At 45.9% G+C, this 17,949-nt stretch overlaps 1 protein-coding gene across 4 annotated transcripts in view; it reads right to left on the reverse strand.

Annotated features, from left to right (window-relative positions):
• Positions 1 to 1,038: 1,038 nt before the first annotated feature.
• The window catches only part of LOC119163924 (aldehyde dehydrogenase 1A1), a 638,180-nt gene continuing 621,269 nt past the window's right edge, over positions 1,039 to 17,949 (reverse strand). For all 4 annotated transcript variants that reach the window (XR_012885825.1, XM_075872625.1, XM_075872624.1 and 1 more), the window contains 3 exons: positions 17,829 to 17,903; positions 1,811 to 1,850; positions 1,039 to 1,154 (listed from right to left, as the gene is read on the reverse strand). Coding sequence is in view for 3 of the 4 variants with exons in the window: in XM_075872625.1 (XP_075728740.1) it covers positions 1,122 to 1,154; positions 1,811 to 1,850; positions 17,829 to 17,903 (148 nt within the window). In the remaining variant the exon portion in view is untranslated. The remainder of the gene's footprint in view (positions 1,155 to 1,810; positions 1,851 to 17,828; positions 17,904 to 17,949) is intronic.

Here is a 17,949-nt window from a genome sequence, read left to right on the forward strand (position 1 = left end):
GCAAACCGCATGCTAGGTTATTTACGTCGAAACTTTTTTTCAGCCCCGTCTTCTTTAAAACTTCTTTTATACAAAACACTAATCAAATCAAAACTAGAGTACGCAACACCAGTATGGGATCCTTGCCACGACAACTTACTCACCACACTTGAACTTGTTCAGAATAATTCAGCCCGTTTCATTCTATCAAATTACAATAGAACGGCAAGTGTAACGGCAATGAAAAGTAGTATTGACCTCCCATCTTTAGCATCACGACGTCGTATTTTTCGCCTAACTTTATTTCATAAGGTTTACATGCTTCTCTCCATGCTGAACTGCTTTCACAACCCGAGTACATATCATGTCGAATTGACCATAATCATAAAGTTGGAGTTGTTTCATCTAACACTAAATATTTTGCTGAATCTTTCATTCCAAAAACATCCCGAGAGTGGAACCACCTTCCCGCCGATGTTGTTTCCATACGCGTTAATCACCCGTTTCATCAAGCATTAGCTAATATTGTATAATCAGGATAATCTATGTTTTTTCTATTTAAACACATGTTCTGTTTTTTCTATGTTTGTACATCTTGTTACTCCCACTCCCCTCTTCAATGCCCTTGGCCTTGAGGGCATAATAAATAAATAAATAAATAAATAAGAGAGAAAACACGTGAAAAGAAACTAAGGGTGAAGATGCCACCTTGAGATTTCCGCACCAAACACTGACGTCATGAATTTTCGAAGCTATCTACTGAGTCCTACGTAGCTCCTAATCAATAAACTTGAAGTACTTTGTAATCTGTGAGTGCCACAGACTCGGCACACGAAGTCTCAGAAAATTTCATCCCGCCAATGTCGTGAAAACATAAAAATACATTGTGGAATTTCTCAAAAATGAAACTTCAACCATGACTTTCTCGGCTAATAAAGAACTTATGACATTAGAGTTCTCAGGGTGCAGTTTGTCAATCTAAAGCAAGTCGTTTAACTTTAGTTGCCCTTTTAACATGGAAGCATCATTGCCTGTGTCGAACATTGCACAACAAAACAATCACACAAAAATGGTGAGTTTATTTTGAGTGAGCTTAAGAAACTCGCAAAACCTGTAAGGCAGTGTCAAGGCAAGGAAGATCTTTACGAATTCTTCTCTGTAACTTTTGTGACAACCTGTTGGAAGAAAACAAAACTCGGTGAATGCTTTTGCCAATGCTAAAGTTTATGAAAGGCAGCCCGTGTGAAAATGAAAAAAAAAAACCAAAATATCTCCAATAAAGGAGAGCACAGGGTACATTTATGACTAGAAATATATTTGTGCCTGCTACGTTTGAGTGGTAATTTTGGCGACTAATCTTAGCCAAAATTAGTATGAACGAGAAGTTTTCTGTGCCATGTCTTTTTCTGGGGCTGGCGCCTTCTCTGTGGACGCACTGAATATTGCACCCCAAGCAACAAAACCTAAATGAAGCGCAGCAGTAATTAATAGCGGATGAGTAAGTTCATAATTGCATTGACAAAAGAAAATGTCCATGCACATAGCACAAAATGACAAAAAAGGCAGAAATCTCACATTGCTCCAACACAAAACTTGAATGATTGCGCCAAATACGACCACTCTGTATATCTTGGCCTTCATTAGATGCAAAGCAGCTTAGGGTCGAGCTAAATTCGATGTGCAGTGTGACCAACCTTACTTCGTATGCGCGTCCATTCCGCCTCTCTTGACTGGCAACGCCGACGAAAGATGCGTCTTCTAACATAAGATCGCTACCCCCTCTCTCCAATTGCGCATGTGCGTCTCCTCCTCTCTTGTTTTGATCACTCACCGTTTTAACTTCCGTGTATGCCAGGATGCCTTCTTCACCCCTGGAGTAGAAGATTATTAGAAACATTACTCGGTGATCTGCACATTTATTTCGTTTTTAATACACCATAGAAACAAGCAGGATGTCCCAGCTAATCTTAACAAAAACCAAAAGCTCCAGAAAAAACTCACCTCAACTATAACCATTTTCCTGAGGTGCACATTACAGCCACAATACTTTTCATTGCTATGTATTGTGCAGCATAGCCAGAAATTCTGTATGCTCCTTCATTTGTACAAATGCATGTATATATGCGCACGAAAAATTTAAAAAAATTCGAAAAGGGGGCTCGAAATTTATCCCAAAGTTGTGCTTTGCTGACTAGATGCACAATCACCTCTGAGCCAACTTTTACGCAACACCGCTGAATTCGTTTATGGATGTGTAGCGCCTTCGCACACTATGCCGGTCAAAGAAGTTGGCATTCGGTCGCGGGACACATGCAGGGTTAGAAGAGAGAAAGAAATAATTTTATTCGGTTGAAGAAAGAAGGGGTTCAGGAGCTAGATTGGTGGGGCCCCATGTCCAAGGCTCCACTGGCTTGCGCCGCCTCGCCAGACGTGGTCAAGGAGTGCTGTTGCACCTCCGGATCCGAGCTAGCGAGGAATGCTTCCCACTGCTCCAAAAAGTTTTCCATTCTATACATACGCTGTAAGCGATCGAGTTCATTTGGCCGTTTAGCACAACTCCACGAGATATGGTAAAGGGTCGGTGGCGAGTCGCGACACCACGGATCATCCCGCCCATACAAAGTTGGATGAATTTTGTGCAGTCGTAATAAATTCAAATAAACTCCCCTTTGAATTTTACGGAGGTCTATGGCGTCTTCCCCTTTAAGAGATTTGTGGAGGGTGCCATATTTCAGCCACGTGCATTGCTGGTGAGCAAGAAGCTCTCGCGGAGCCATCCGAGCTGGGTCGTTTTCCTCCTCCTCGCGAAAGCCGTCATGGGTAGTGCTGGGTAGTGGTAACAGCGAGAAAGGCTGACGCTCCGCTCGGTTCGTGAGCGCTCAAGCTAGAGCGTCCGCCCTCTCGTTACCCTCCAGGCCTGCATTTTTCCTCTACAAGAGCAACGATCCTAAGCAGTAGTGTCCTATTCAGGTATTGACGATTCCAAAGCTTTAGTAGGCTGCGCCTGCTCTTTCATAGGTGTAGCAGACGACTGTCTACTGCTGGTGTCTCTACAGTTTTGACTATTTTGTTCGTAGTGATTGCGTGTACCGACTACATGTACTCAGACCATGCCCCTATTGAGTCTCGCGCAAAGTCGGGTGGAGGATCTCGTTTTCTGAACTCAGTCCAATCTGTGATCGCTGCGTCGCCTACCAATCTGCGCAGTTTGGGAGTCGATATGGAGACGCTTATAATGTAATGATCGCTTCCTAGATTTTTCTCCAGGTTTGTCTAGTATGTGTCTTTGAGGCTGAAGGTGAAAGCGAGGTCCGGGAATGTGTCTCTACATACGCTGTTGCCCACTCTCGTGGGCGCGATCGGGAGAGTTATTAAACTCAGGCCCAACCTAGACAAAGCATGTTCGAGACGCGTTCCCTTCGGCGAGTCTGTTGGGTAACCCCATGTGGTGCTGGGTGCGTTAAAATCACCCAAAACCAATAGGCAGTCCTTGTTGCCTGCAATATTAACCGTCTCAGCAAGGAGCTTGTTGAAGTCCTTGCCTTTGTCTTTTGAAGGACTGTATAGGTTTACTATTATAGTCTTCGCTTTGCCTCTCTTTTGGGGGAATAAACTGATAACTTGGTTATTTCTTTGTAGCATTCCTATGTACTAATCCGTTGCCGCAATCATCTTGCTCACCAGCGTCGCTACGCAGAGATAATTTGGATTCTGAAAAACATAATAACCCTGAAGCTTCACTATTGTGGCACCAATTTCTTGCAAGCATATAACGCCGGGTTTAATTGGTGCCACATTGATATAGCTCTAGAGTGCTGCGGCGCGTTTGCGAAAAGTGCGGCGATTCCTCTGTCAGATCTCTAATTGTTCCACACTTCTTTGGTTACTTTTGGCCATGATGTATGGGTGCTTCCGCGTCATCGCGATGTCTCTTAGATTGTTTGCTATTTCTAGCAGAGGTCGTGCGAGAGCGCTTGTTTATTGCCCTTTGCAAGCTGCTCACAGCGTCATTCACGTACTGCTTTTGAGCTTTTAATTCCTCGCCGACGAATGATTTTAACTCAATCATGAAATCGACTAGCAGTTTATAAACGTTAGATAGGCCTTCCCTGTTTTCTTCTAACTGTGCCTGTAGTTGCTGTGTTATTTGGTCGCGGTTATTTGCTGTTGTGCTTGGGGTAGGGGTGGTTGTACCTGCATACAACATCCTTTCCTCAACTTCAGCCGACGCCGTGCTGCCTCTTGAAAGGGTGGGTTTTATTGACGGTAGATATGTCGCTTTCTGACTACATCCTCCAGCTATTCCTGTCGGGTTTTGTGGTCATAGTTTAGCCTCTAGCTGTCTCTCTAATGAAGATATTGCTGCTTGTAAGTCATTTCGCTCTTCGGTCATTTGTTTTTTTAGCTGTTTGACCTCTTGAGTCAATGTCTCATTTTCTTGCAATATTTTCTTTTATTGTGAATTCTCTGTCATAGGAGCGTTGAAAGACACTGCTCTTGCAAAGCTCACTTGATTTATGTTTGTCCCGCTGGCGGCTAGGGCATCTTGTGATTCCTGGCAGGAACCCATCTCTGCCGGAGGTCTGCGGTGCTTCCGTTGGTTCTTTAAGCCGGATTTACCAGGGACTGAAGGTGCCATGTTAGTGTGGTGTTGCCTGTTACTCCTTGAACGAAATCTCGATCGCGAACTTGACTGGGATCTCGACCGGGATCGTGAACTTGACCTTGACTGGCGCTATTCCTGCTGGTCCGAGCTGAACCATCGAAGCATGTCCAGCACTAGTGGAGGGAATTCTTCCGACGACTTCGCATTGCCGGTCCATTCAGATTCACCTCCCCAGTCTTTTTGTTGATCTGTCTTCAATTTTTGGGGAGGAGTGACATTCTTAAGCTTTTTCTTGCACAAACTATCTCCTGTGGGGTGTTCACCATCACAGATGACACACTTTGGGATGCAGTCGTGTCCTTGCATTGGTTCTCTTGCCGTGCACCTGAGGCATACATTGACATTTGGAGTTGAACGACGTCCGTACGGTGTCCAGTTAAGAGGCCTATCTTGCGCACCTGTACTGTTGGCTTGTGTGGGTAGCAGATTAACTCGGCACCCATTATGTATACGCTCCTCGGTAGCACACTGCCCGTGAATGTGATAATCGCTGTTTTAGACGAGACTAACATTTTTGTTCTTTCATTCTTCACCTCTTGAGTCCGAACATGTAGGCTTTCCATTAGTTCATCTTGTGAAGTCCCGGCCGGTATTCCGTGTAATTCCCCGCAAGACGCCTTCGGGTTCGGCCACGTATGCATTGAAAGCATAAATTTGTCCCCTGATCTTCAATTCACTGATGCCTCGCAGCCTACTCTCTACTTTCATGCTTGGCGTAGATAGGATTACAATGTCCAACCCTGGGTGAACCCGCAACAGAAAGTCATTGCCATTGAAACATCATTGGCAGGCATCTATAGCCCGGGAGAGTTCCAGTCCCAATACGTTTTAACCCATAGACCCTTATGCGGCCTCAGATTAATTGTGATGTCTTCTTTTGGTAGAGGAGGTGAGCCGCTTCGCTTTCTCCGTCGGAAACCCTGCGTGGCTTCATGTTTTTGTTTCGCGGCGGGCGGATCGCTTTCCAATTTCTCGTTAGCGTTCACAGCCTTCTCCATCTGGGATTGCTGCATTTTTGACTGGTTTTTCTTTTGCCTGCGTGAGACGGCGGTATGCCAGGCATCCTCAGTCCATCCACGGCGTTCCGAACAAGTCGTGTCGCCAGAATCGTTTCAGAGAGTCGCGTCAACAGACGCCGGTTCGTCATCCTTTGCCTGCCGAAACGGGACGCTACTGACGCCCGTGTCGGCGGTGAGTGATCCCAGCGCCCGAGAAGGGCCGGGATGAGCTTCATCAACTCCAATACGGTGAGAAAAGGCGATCAGCCCCGGCCAGGCATGCTTGGCAGAATAAAAAAAGTGACTGCCGCTCCTGCCAAGTTAGTCGGAGCGCTTAGGCTGGCACAGTTTCCCCACCGGGATTTTTTCCTGTCACAAAATAGGCCAAGAAAGTGAGGTAAACATCGCTCACCTTCAATCCTTGTCTCGTGGCAGCAAAGCAAGTGTCTCAAGTTCACTTTTTGCTAGTTCGTGCTCCAACGAACACACAAAACCGTCGTGTTTCGCACGTTAGAGTGCCTTCCAAGACGCCCGACGCCGGCTGTGGTCGTTAAGGTGAGCGTCTCCACAAGGTCATCCAATCTTCCGGCTATAGCTATAGTTTCTTCTCGTAAAATTGATACTGCCTTAAACTTTGGGTACCCGTGGAATCAGCAGAACTTCACGAAGCAGACTATATGATTGTTAGATGGGTTTGAGCAAAGTTGCTCTTATAAAAGCTTCGAGAAAGCGGAGCGCAGTGTGAGCATGTCTTCACAACTTGGCGCCTCCTGGCGGTTTCAGTGTTAGAATAAAGAAATCAGTTCGAAACTCAACGCTGTCAGGACTGGATCTTTCTCGAGTTAGCACCGACAGTTAAGCAGACTGGTCTTAGACATTTTTTGTTTATTTCGTCAGTGATCTTGATCAAAGTGCACGGGGTTTTGAAGTTTTTCCTTCTGATTTCAAACATTTACTTAGTTTTCCGATAAATCATCTTGTTCCTGAGATAACTTAAGTTCACTCCTTATTGTTTAAGGCCACCACAGAAAAAAAGTGCTTAATTAAAAGTGATATTTAGGATATGCCAACATAGACTAATGACGATGTAGTGAAAGTATGGAAGAGTTTTTTAGGTTTTTATTGGTTATTTTGCAGCAAACTGAACTATTCATTTTCAAAAGCAGTTAGAATTGTGTTACAATGTTGATTACTAATTAATTAAAAAGACATATGCTCTAAATTCTGCTCCCATACTTGTATTCTACACACAGTTTTCCACTGTAAAGATAATTATTGTTGTACCTGCCCTAGCTGCAGAGATAGAGGCCTCAAAATTGAATTGTCACAAATTTACTTTTTTTCAGAAAAATGGAAAAAAACTTAAAACACACAGTTTCTTCAAAAAGCAACAATCATGGTGCGCATGTTTTGCAATCCTCATAAAGACACTCATAAATTGGTAGTAGAACTTTAAGCTCAGGTGCTGGCAATTTATAAAGAAGCCTCAAATTCGGTTCCCCATTTTTTTGCAGGTTCTGCATGCTCACAGCACCAAGAATCAGGACAGTTAGAATGACATTACAAAAAAATTACTACTTCCTGGCGCATGAAAAGTTTCAGAGAGAAACTACTTGCAGAAACCAAATATGTAAATTTAAAAAAAAATGAATGTTTTTGTCACTTTTTGGTCCCAAAGACCAGTCAGCCCCCTTAAAGGGATAGTCAACAGGCTTAGACTTTTAGGGGCTAAGTTGCTTTTAGTCTAACCTTGTCAGGCGTAACAGAGAGAAGAAACGACAAAGAAAAGAAAGCAGTATCTCCCGAACAGTGTGATAGAAGGCGCTGTCTCACAGAAGTACATACAAACTGCAGTTGAGTGAGGATATTCTACATGGCACTGCACCGCTACTCTCCGACTGGCTGCTGTGCGGGCTGTGCCTGGGTACGCAAAGAATGAGTGCCTCTCTGTCTCCTGGATAGACACCGTACGTGGTGGATCGTTGCTGGGGCATGGACGAGGCATAGCGGCGGGCGCGTTGAAGCACTTGCGCTTGGCTCAATCAGACGCAATCAGGCGCAAGAACGCATGCGCGGTCGGACAGACAGACGGATGGATGGACGGACGGACGGACACTCCACCCCACTCATCATCATTCACTTCGTGGATATGCTGTGATTGTTTTTACACCCCCCAAACAAGCTCGCGCATCTTTCCTATGCCTGATAAACCTTCTTCCACGTGCAGTGACGTCAACTCGGTGAAGTTGGCTTCATTGCTGTTTGTTGAGACCCTTTTTAGACCAATCGACGAGCTGATTGCTGTGTCAGCGTCACGTCGCCAATCACGAAGTTGACGTCACTGCGGGTGAAAGAAGGTTGGTCAGGCATAGAAAAGATGCGTGAGCTTGTTTAGGGGGTGTGAAAAATAGTCGGAACCTGTTGACTGGCCCTTCAATGGTGACCCGATAAAGAACACGTAGCCCCAACCATCCCGCATAGATCTCATCGGCTCTTCCATCCTTCTTACCGACATCTAGGTAAGTCTAGGTCCAAAGTCTAGGTCCAAATACAGCAGACTCCAACAGCTTCTCATGGCTACCAAGCTCAGTGACTTTCGCACATCACACGTCTTGTGACGCATGTGCCAGCTTTTTGGTGGGTCCTTGACGGGTCCTTCAAAACAGTTGCGTGAGTTGTTCCTTCAGCGCTTACCGCAGAGCATTATCCCAATCCTCGTGGCTGGAAGAGATGTCACATTAGATACGGTCGCTGAAATGGCTGATTGAGTAGCGTACTACTGGAGATGACATAACCTAAATGCCGTCACCACATCACCACCAGCCACCACTGCAGGCCCCGTAATTGCGAGCATCGAGAACCGTTTGGACATCCTTGCCAGGCGTCTCGATTACTTTCTACAACCGCATCGCCGACTGTCATCCAGGCTCCAGTAACATAGTCACTCATCGACGCCACCACGCTCTCCGGAACTTCGGTCAATCTACGTCCCACATGGCGGCTCTTCCTTGACCGTGTACTGGTACCACCGCCTATTCGGTGCCTCTGCTCGCAAGTGTACTCACCCGTGTTCCTGGTCAAAAAATGCGACAACCGGCCATTGACAGCGGCAAATGGTACTGGTCAAATGTTATGCCGCCTTTTCTATATTTCTGGTAAGATCACTGGCGCTTGCTTCCTAGTAGACACCAGAGCCCAGGTTGGCATCATACCTGCCTCATGAGCAGAACACTGTTGCAACGAACAGACGTGCCCACTCCAAGTGATCAACATTTCTGCCATCAGCACATACCGCCAACAGTCTCTTACACTTGACCTTGGACTACGTCATACGTTTCGCTGGATTTTCATTCTCGCTGACGTCTTGCAAGCTGTTCTTGGGGCTGACTTCCTCAGTTTTTCCACCTTTGCTGTGGACATGCATGCTCATCGCCTCATCAAACTCAACACACGCCCCTCGATCAGCGGTATACTCTGTGCTTTTCCGTCAACGGGTCTTCGAGCCCTCACAACCGTTTCACTGTATACTAAAGTAATCGCCAAGTTTCCTAACATTACGAAGCCGCACACAAGAGAGCCATGGGTCTAACATTTTATCACTTATCACATTGTCACCGATGGACTTCTCGTGTTTACACGGCGCCGTCGACTGTCTGGAGAACACCTCGCTATCAGCCACCGTGAGTTTGAGTATAAGCTTGAACTTGGCCTAGTGCGGCCCTCCTCAAGCAACAGGGCATAGCCTCATGGTGCCAAAAAATGATCTTGGCGACCATGTGGAGGTTACCATGTGCTCAATGCCCACAAGTTACCAGACTGCTATCTACTTCCCCACATACAGGACTTCACATCCAATTTGGCCGGGTGCACGATCTTTTTTGAGATTGACTTAGTGAAGGCTTACCATCAGATTCCTGTAGAAGATGTCGACATTTCGAAAACGGACATTACCACCTCATTCAGCCTGTTTGAATACGTATAAGGATGGCTTTTGGATTGCGCTACGCTGCACAGACTTTTCAGCACACTATCAACGAGGTCACGCGAGGTCTCGATTTTGTATTTGCCGACCTTGATGACCTCCTTGTCGCAAGCTCATCCGGCATTGAGCATGAAGCCCACCTGTGCACATTGGTTCAATGCCTCGATGATTATCGCCTCATAATTAATCCCAATAAGTGCCTCTTCGGCATCACTACCATCGAGTTTTTAGGCCACTTTGTCACTTCTCATGGTATCCAGCCACACACCAGCAGAATGAAAGCTAATAAATACTTTCCACGCCTAACTTCACTCAAAGAACTCCGAGAATTCTTAAACCCACTAATCTTCTATCGCCCGTTTCTTCCAAAGTGCACCACATTTCTAAAGCCCTTGACTGACCTATCAGATAAAAGAAAAGACCCGGCTGCGCCACTATAGTGGACCGATCGAGGACGCTGAATCTGCTTTCGTCACAGCCAAGAAGGCTCTGGCAGACGCCACCATGCTCATACATCCCATTTCTGATGTGCTAATTCGTCTCATACCCGATGCACCGAGCGTGCCAGTTGGCGCCGTCCTTGGGCAGCACGTATCCAGGTGGTAGCCCCTTGGCTTTTTTCTCGCAAAAACTGAAGCTACCGGAAGCAAGATACGATACATTTGCCCAAGAACTCCTTGCTGTGTACCTAGCCATAAAACATTTTCGTCGTTTACTGGTGGGCTGGGACTTTTAGGTCGCAACAGACCACAAGCCCCTGATGTTTGCCTTCCATCGCAATCACAGCAATGACACTGCATGAGAGATTTGTCAACTATGCTTTATCTCCGAGTTCATCGTAAATATCAGACACGTACACGGGCTGGAAAATGCTGCCACTGATGTACTCTCCCACATCAATGCCTTGTCGACCCAGCCACCGATTGACATAGAGGAACTTGCAGCTGCCCAAAGCAACGATCCTGAGCTGCATTATCTTGGTTCTTAATCCAGGTCTATATATTTCATGGAGTGCCCGCTTTCATTTTTTACTTTAATAATAACATGCTAAATGTCTACTGGTGCGCCTCGGCCCTTCGTCTTGCTATTTTTGATCATCTGCACAACATGATCCTCCTGGTGTTTGTGCGACTCAGAAGCTAGTGACACCTCGTTTTCTTTGGCCAAGCCTGACTGCTGATGTGTGACGCAGGGCGCGTAGCTGCCTTCAGTGCCAGCATGTTAAAGTTCACCATCAAGCTGTCACGGCAACATCCCCCTTTCGACCTCCTTACACAAGCTTTTCCCACGTCCATCTGGACATTGTTGGTCTTCTTCATCCATCAGAAGGGGACTGTTATTTGCTGATGTGTGGATCGCTTCACCTGATGGCCCGAAGCATTTCCTATTTCCGGCATCACATCACCGACAGTTGCTAAAAAGCTTTCACAAATGGCTGAGTGTCGTACTTCGAATGCCCTTCTGTCGTCCCCACCGATCGTGGTCGTTCATTTCAATTCGTTCTCTTCACTGCACATGCCAATATGCTGGGCATTCAACACATTTACATGACTGCCTACCATTATTCCGCCAACGGCATGATTGAACGGCTTTATCTACAACTGAAAGCTGCCCTCACTGCTCACCAGCCAAGAGAACGTTAGCTTGACCACCTCATCTTCGTACCTCTAGGCATCCGATCAGCATTAAAGGTAGATCTCGGCTACCCATGAGCTGAGCTAGTTTAGGGCATTTTCCTGCGTCTCCCAGCAAAATTATTTGAGCCATCGTTGCCACCTTCCACTCATGATGCCTCCACTTACACGAGCGAGTTGCGCACCACATTTCGGGACCTTGCTACTCTAATTCCTGCTGACCCCCCTGACACCCCATGTTTGTCTTTATCAGCCAGAATCTACATGACAGCAGTCACGTCTTCATTCGGCGTGATAAAATATGACTGCCCCTCACAACGGCCTATGATGGCCCATTTCACGTACTTCATCGTACGCCAAAGACGTTCACACTGGACATCGATGGCCGCGAAAAGGCTGCCGATTGACTAAAACCTGCATACATCACCGCGCTCGTGTCTGCGGGACTCACATCCGCAGTCTGGATGCCCTTATCCAAGCATGTTCACTGGGCGACTCCAATGGCCCAGGGTTCTACAGCGGGAAGCCCTGTAAGCGCCTCGGCACGCAGCGCCTGTCAAAGAAGAAGTTGGAATCCGGTCGCACGGCTAGTGCAGGGCGAGATCGAAAAAAATCAGTTCGCAACTCAACGCAATCGGGACTGGGACTTTCTCGTGTTAGGCCCGACAGACACTTCGCACAGGGCTTCATGCCACTTGAAGACACGGACACTCGCCGCTGACACTTCGACGGGTGAGGCATGCAGTCATGGTTATAGGGAGGTTACGATCGCTAGAGCCAACCTTCCCGAGTCGCCAAGCCTGTGGCATGCTGCGAGTTTTCTTTACGGGCTTTTAGGTGTGGCCCCCGTCAAAAGGACAACTGCGCACCACCGGCAGTGACAAGAGAAACGCCGTTGAAGCCTTTTTGTCGACGATTTTGTTTGTAAGGCTTGAAAATGATACGCAAGAAAATCTGTTTCTCATTTAATTTTAGGCATTTATAAGCATGACTAGTGTGAACTCATAGAATATTGGAAAGTGATCCACTTCGGGTGGCAGCGCGAACCCGAAAACATAGTCGCACCGCACTGCTTGTGAAAGGCATGTGGATATGTTGATATCAACTACAGAAAGTTTGCCGAATACTGTCAACAAGGTGGAACGACGTCTTGAGCTACAGAAGTGCAGGAACATTTGTGATATACCTTATCTTACTCCAGCAAAGGTTTCATGGAGTGCGATGGATATACACTCAAACCTCGTTATAACGAAGTTGAAGGGGAGCCACAATTATTTCGTTATATCTATTATTTTGTTATATTGATTATAACAGTTATATCGATTATAACAGCTCATGCATAAGCATGCAAAGTATAAGCATGCAAAGAAGGAAACTGCCTCGCGGCCCGATGTACCACTACGCGACCACGCGTGACACGGAAAATAAAGTCAGTCGAATCTCATTAATTCGAACTTTTAAGTAATTCGAACTCATGCTGAGGTCCCGTCAAAGCTGTGTGTATTCCAATGGGCGAAAACGCCCTGTAATTCGAACACGCAAGCACTTGCGTCGGTTAATTCGAACATACTGCGCTCCGAAAATGCTCTCAGCACCATGCACAATCCCGCAGCGGCACCTCTCAACGCTGCGCGCGAAGAAGGAAAAGAAGAAAAGGAAAGAAAAGATTGTGGCCGATTGTTTGCTCTCTCTCAAATGCCGATCTGCGACACGCCTGTGCCATGCTTCTCCCTTTTCTGTCTCTGCACGTAGAGACCCTTCTCCTTTCAAGGCAGCGCGCATAGAAAGAGGGGGAAAAAAAGCTGTCGCAGAGAGTATTCCTTTCTTGGGGCAGAGGGAAGCAGCCATGGTAGCGGCGGAGACGCAGTCGTTGCCGTCTTGAGAGGGAAATCGCTTTGCACCGCGGTGCTGCTTCTCGATAGTTATAGCGCGAGAACAAAACGACGACACAGAGACAAGAAGGACACGTTTTGTTCTCGCGCTATAACTATCGTAATGCCATACCAACTAGCCCAAGCTGCCACACTTCTAAGCTGCTTCTCGGTCATATGACCCACTGAGTGCTTCCTCAATCCTTTCCACTGGCTGTATGAGGAGGACGGCTCTCTCGACTGTGCCTGGCGTGACTGTAAGGTCGGCGCAGGAGTTTTGAAATAGCTGCGCTGAACAAGTGTCAAACTCCGCAGAAAACGATATACTTAATACACTATAGTTGGGCTTTTTTATGGACTATTTGATAGACTAATTTAGTTCGGTGTATCGGGGGTAATCAGCAGAAATCTCATTTCATTAAAACATTTTTATAAAAATAACCACAAACATGACTGATACACCGCTGAAACCTACATTTAGAACATAACCGCGTGTTCCCTCGCTCAGAGGAGGAGGGTGGCTCACTGCTCGGGAGAAAGGTACGCCCGTCAGATCAAAGTTTTGAACCACGTGTTTTTTTCTTTCTTTTTTTTCCCTTACGCTCGCTTTTAACTTTGCTAATAACCTACCGGGAAACTTCTAACTCATACAGTGCAAAGCCCTAATTGTAGACCTGTCGCCGCTCAGGTTTCATCAGGACAGGAGTAATAGTACCGGAACTATATTGTGACCAAAATTAAGCCTAACGACTAAAAAGATTAGTTTGGTAACATCACCTCACAAACGAATTAAAATTTTGTCCACTTAATATATTAATAAACAGCACCCCATAGGCTAATCGAAGGCCCAACTCCGTACTCTCTAGACCCTTAATTAAGGGGGTAATCAGCAGAAATCTCATTTCATTAAAACTTTTTTTTATAAAAATAACCACAAACTTGACTGATACACCGCTGAAACCTACATTTAGAACATAACAATCCGGGTGCGGCGATGGCGTAGTGGTTAGAGCATCCGCCTCGTATGCAAGAGGTCCGTGGTTCAAATCCCGGTGCCGCGCAGTTCCCAACCGGAAAAAAAATCCGCGTGTTGATGGAACTGCATTAAGAGGCCTGGGGTGCGGCCTCACCGGTAACCACCGCCGGGAACGCACTCCCTCACCAGAGAAGGATTGGCCACCCTGGTGCAGTATCTGGCCACTACCTCCCACATGCATACGTCAAATAACTCACGGCCCTCAGTTCCCAGCAGCTGCGAAGCAACTGACCATGGCGGCGGTCAGATCTGCAACGCAGCAGAGGGTGCTAAGAATCTCTGGACTACAGGCCGCCTTTGGAACCTGAACTTGGCAACGTTTAACGCTAGACCCTTATCTAGTGAGGGAAGTCTAGCTGTACTATTCGAGGAGCTAGAGGGTGTTAAATGGGATATAATATAGCTCAGTGAGGTTAGGAGAACAGATGAGGCCTATACTGTGCTACAGAATGGGCACGTCCTTTGCTATCGGGGCTTGGCAGACAGAAGAGAACTGGGAGTGGGGCTTCTAATTCACAGAAACATAGCTGGCAACATAGAGGAATACTATAGCAATAATGAAAGGGTGGTAGGTATTGTAATTAAACTTAATAAAAGATACAAGATGAAGGTAGTACAGGCATACGCGCCTACATCCAGCCATGATGACGCTTCAGTTGAAAGCTTCTATGAAGACGTGGAATCGGCAATGAGTAAGGTAAAAACACAGTATACTATAGTGATGGGCAACTTTAATGCAAAGGTAGGGAAGAAGCAGGCTGGAGACCAGGCAGTAGGAGATTATGGCATCGGCACTTGAAACGCCAGAGGAGAGCTACTAGTAGAATTCGCAGAACGCAATAATTTGCGGATTTTGAATACTTTCTACCGAAAACGAGAAAACCGCAAGTGGACATGGAGGAGCCCTAATGGCGAAAATAAGAACGAAATAGACTTTATAATTACTGCACACCCAGGAATTGTGCAGGATGTGGAAGTGGTTGGCAAGGTACGATGCAGTGACCATAGAATGGTACGGTCTCGAATTCGCCTAGACTTGAAGAAGGAACGACAGAAACTGATACGCAAGAAGCCAATCAATGAGCTATCACTGAGAGGGAAAGTACAGGAATTCAGAGTGTCGCTGCAGAACAGGTACTCGGCTCTTAGTGAGAAAACCAACCTTAGCGTAGATACAATGAATGATAATCTAACGAGTATCATTACGGAGTGTGCAGTGGAAGTTGGAGGCAGGGTAGTTAGACAGGACGCTGGCAAGCTTTCCCAGGAAACGAAGAACCTAATTAAGAAGCGTCAAAGCATGAAAGTGTCAAGTACAACAGACAAAATAGAACTGGCAGAGCTTTCGAAGTTGATTATTAGGCGTAAAGTATGCGATGTAAGAAGGTATAACATGGAGAGAATTGAACACGCTCTGAAAAACGGAGGAAGCGTCAAAGCAGTGAAGAGGATACTTGGGATAGGCAAAAGTCGGATGTATGCACTAAGGGACAAAGAAGGCAAAATAATTACCAATATGGATAGGATAGTTAAAATAGCGGAGGAGTTTTACAGAGATCTGTACAGTAGCCGAGACAACCACGACCTTAATACTATAAGAACTAGCAGTAACCCAGACAACACCCCACCAGTAATGACAGAAGAAGTCGGAAAAGCTTTGGAGAGCATGCAAAGAGGCAAAGCTGCTGGTGAGGATCAGGTAACATCAGATCTGCTGAAAGATGGAGGACAGATTGTGTTAGAAAAACTAGCCACCCTGTTTACGAGGTGTCTCCTGACGGGAAGGGTACCAGAGTCTTGGAAGAACGCTAACATCATCTTAATACATAAGAAAGGAGATGACAAGGACTTGAAGAATTACAGGCCGATCAGTTTGCTCTCTGTAGTATACAAGCTATTTACAAAGGTAATTGCTAACAGAGTAAAGAAAACATTAGAATTCAATCAACCAAAGGAACAAGCAGGATTTCGAACAGGCTACTCAACAATTGACCACATTCCTACTATCAATAAGGTAATAGAGAAATTCTCAGAGTATAACCAACCACTATACATAGCCTTCATAGATTACGAGAAGGCGTTTGATTCAGTAGAAATATCAGCCGTCATGCAGACACTGCGGAATCAGGGCGTAGATGACGTATATATAAACATTCTGGAAGAAATCTACAGGGGATCAACTGCTACCATAGTGCTTCATGAAGAAAGCAACAGAATACCAATCAAGAAGGGTGTAAGGCAGGGGGACACAATCTCCCCAATGCTATTTACCGCGTGCTTACAGGAGGTTTTCAGAAGCCTAGAATGGGAACAGTTAGGGATAAGAGTTGATGGAGAATACCTTAGTAACCTGCGCTTCGCCGATGACATTGCATTGCTGAGTAACTCAGGGGACGGATTGCAACTCATCATTACGGGGTTAGACAAGGACAGCAGAAAGGTGGGTGTTAAAATAAATCTGCAGAAAACGAAAGTAATGTACAACAACCTCGGAAAGGAGCAGCGCTTCGAGATAGGTAATAGTGCACTTGAAGTTGTAAAAGACTATGTCTACTTAGGGCAGGTAATAACCGCAGAGCCTAACCACGAGATTGAAGTAACTAGAAGAATAAGAATGGGGTGGAGTACATTCGGCAAACACTCTCAAATTATGACAGGTAGATTGCCACTATCTCTCAAGAGGAAGGTATATAACAGCTGTATCTTGCCGGTACTTAGCTACGAAGCAGAAACCTGGAGACTTACAAAGAGGGTTCAGCTTAAATTGAGGACGACGCAGCGAGCAATGGAAAGAAAAAATGGTAGGTGTAACCTTAAGAGACAAGAAGAGAGCAGAGTGGATTAGGGGACAAACGGGGGTTAAGGATATCATAGTTGAAATAAAGAAGAGGAAATGGACATGGGCCGGGCATGTAGCGCGTAGACAGGATAACCGCTGGTCATTAAGGGTAACTTAACTGGATTCCCAGAGAAGGGAAGCGGGTTAGGGGGAGACAGAAGGTTATGTGGGCAGACGAGATTAAGAAGTTTGCGGGTATGGCAGCAGCAAGCACAGGACCGGGTTAACTGGCGGAACACGGGAGAGGCCTTTGTCCTGCAGTGGACGTCATCAGGCTGATGATGATGATGATGATGATGACGATACAGAAGCACGGAAACTTGCGATGCACTATCAGTTTACGCACCATTATCATTTGTTATGAGATGCGACTGAGACAACATCAGCAGATGACGACGCTTATGTCACAGCGACAATTAGGTTGCAAGGCGCCTGTAGTGTTCGTATATGACTCTATTGTTCTATATAGTCATAAAATACCGAAGAGTGAAACAAAGCGAACTTATTTAGCGACACCAAAAAGAGAGAACTTCTGCGTAGCTCGAAGGGATCCCTCAATTTTTTTTTAAACGCTAAAATTTGAGGACTAAATGATTAATTGTGAGGTTATTCGAGGCAGCCTACAGCTTTCAACTGCCTTGTAAATCATACAAGCTATATTTTAAACATTAACCGTGGTGAAGAAAACAAAAGACTGGTTGTAAGAACACTACTGTCACTAAAATGCCACTGGAGTAGTTTTTTTATAGCTTTTGTTTGTTTTAAATCTTGGTCCGAGTTACAATGTGCATATGAAACAACTGTTTGGCATGAGGCGACTTACATTTCTCGCGACAGTCCTGACATTTTATAGCCGCCGAACGGGGTCTGGGGGCTGATTTCCATGAACGTGTTGATCCTATAAGAAGAATACATAGAAACATGACATTACACACCCATTTCAG

Source organism: Rhipicephalus microplus, chromosome 8 (genome assembly GCF_043290135.1).
Source record: "Rhipicephalus microplus isolate Deutch F79 chromosome 8, USDA_Rmic, whole genome shotgun sequence".
In the NCBI taxonomy this organism is placed as follows: Eukaryota; Metazoa; Arthropoda; class Arachnida; order Ixodida; family Ixodidae; genus Rhipicephalus; species Rhipicephalus microplus.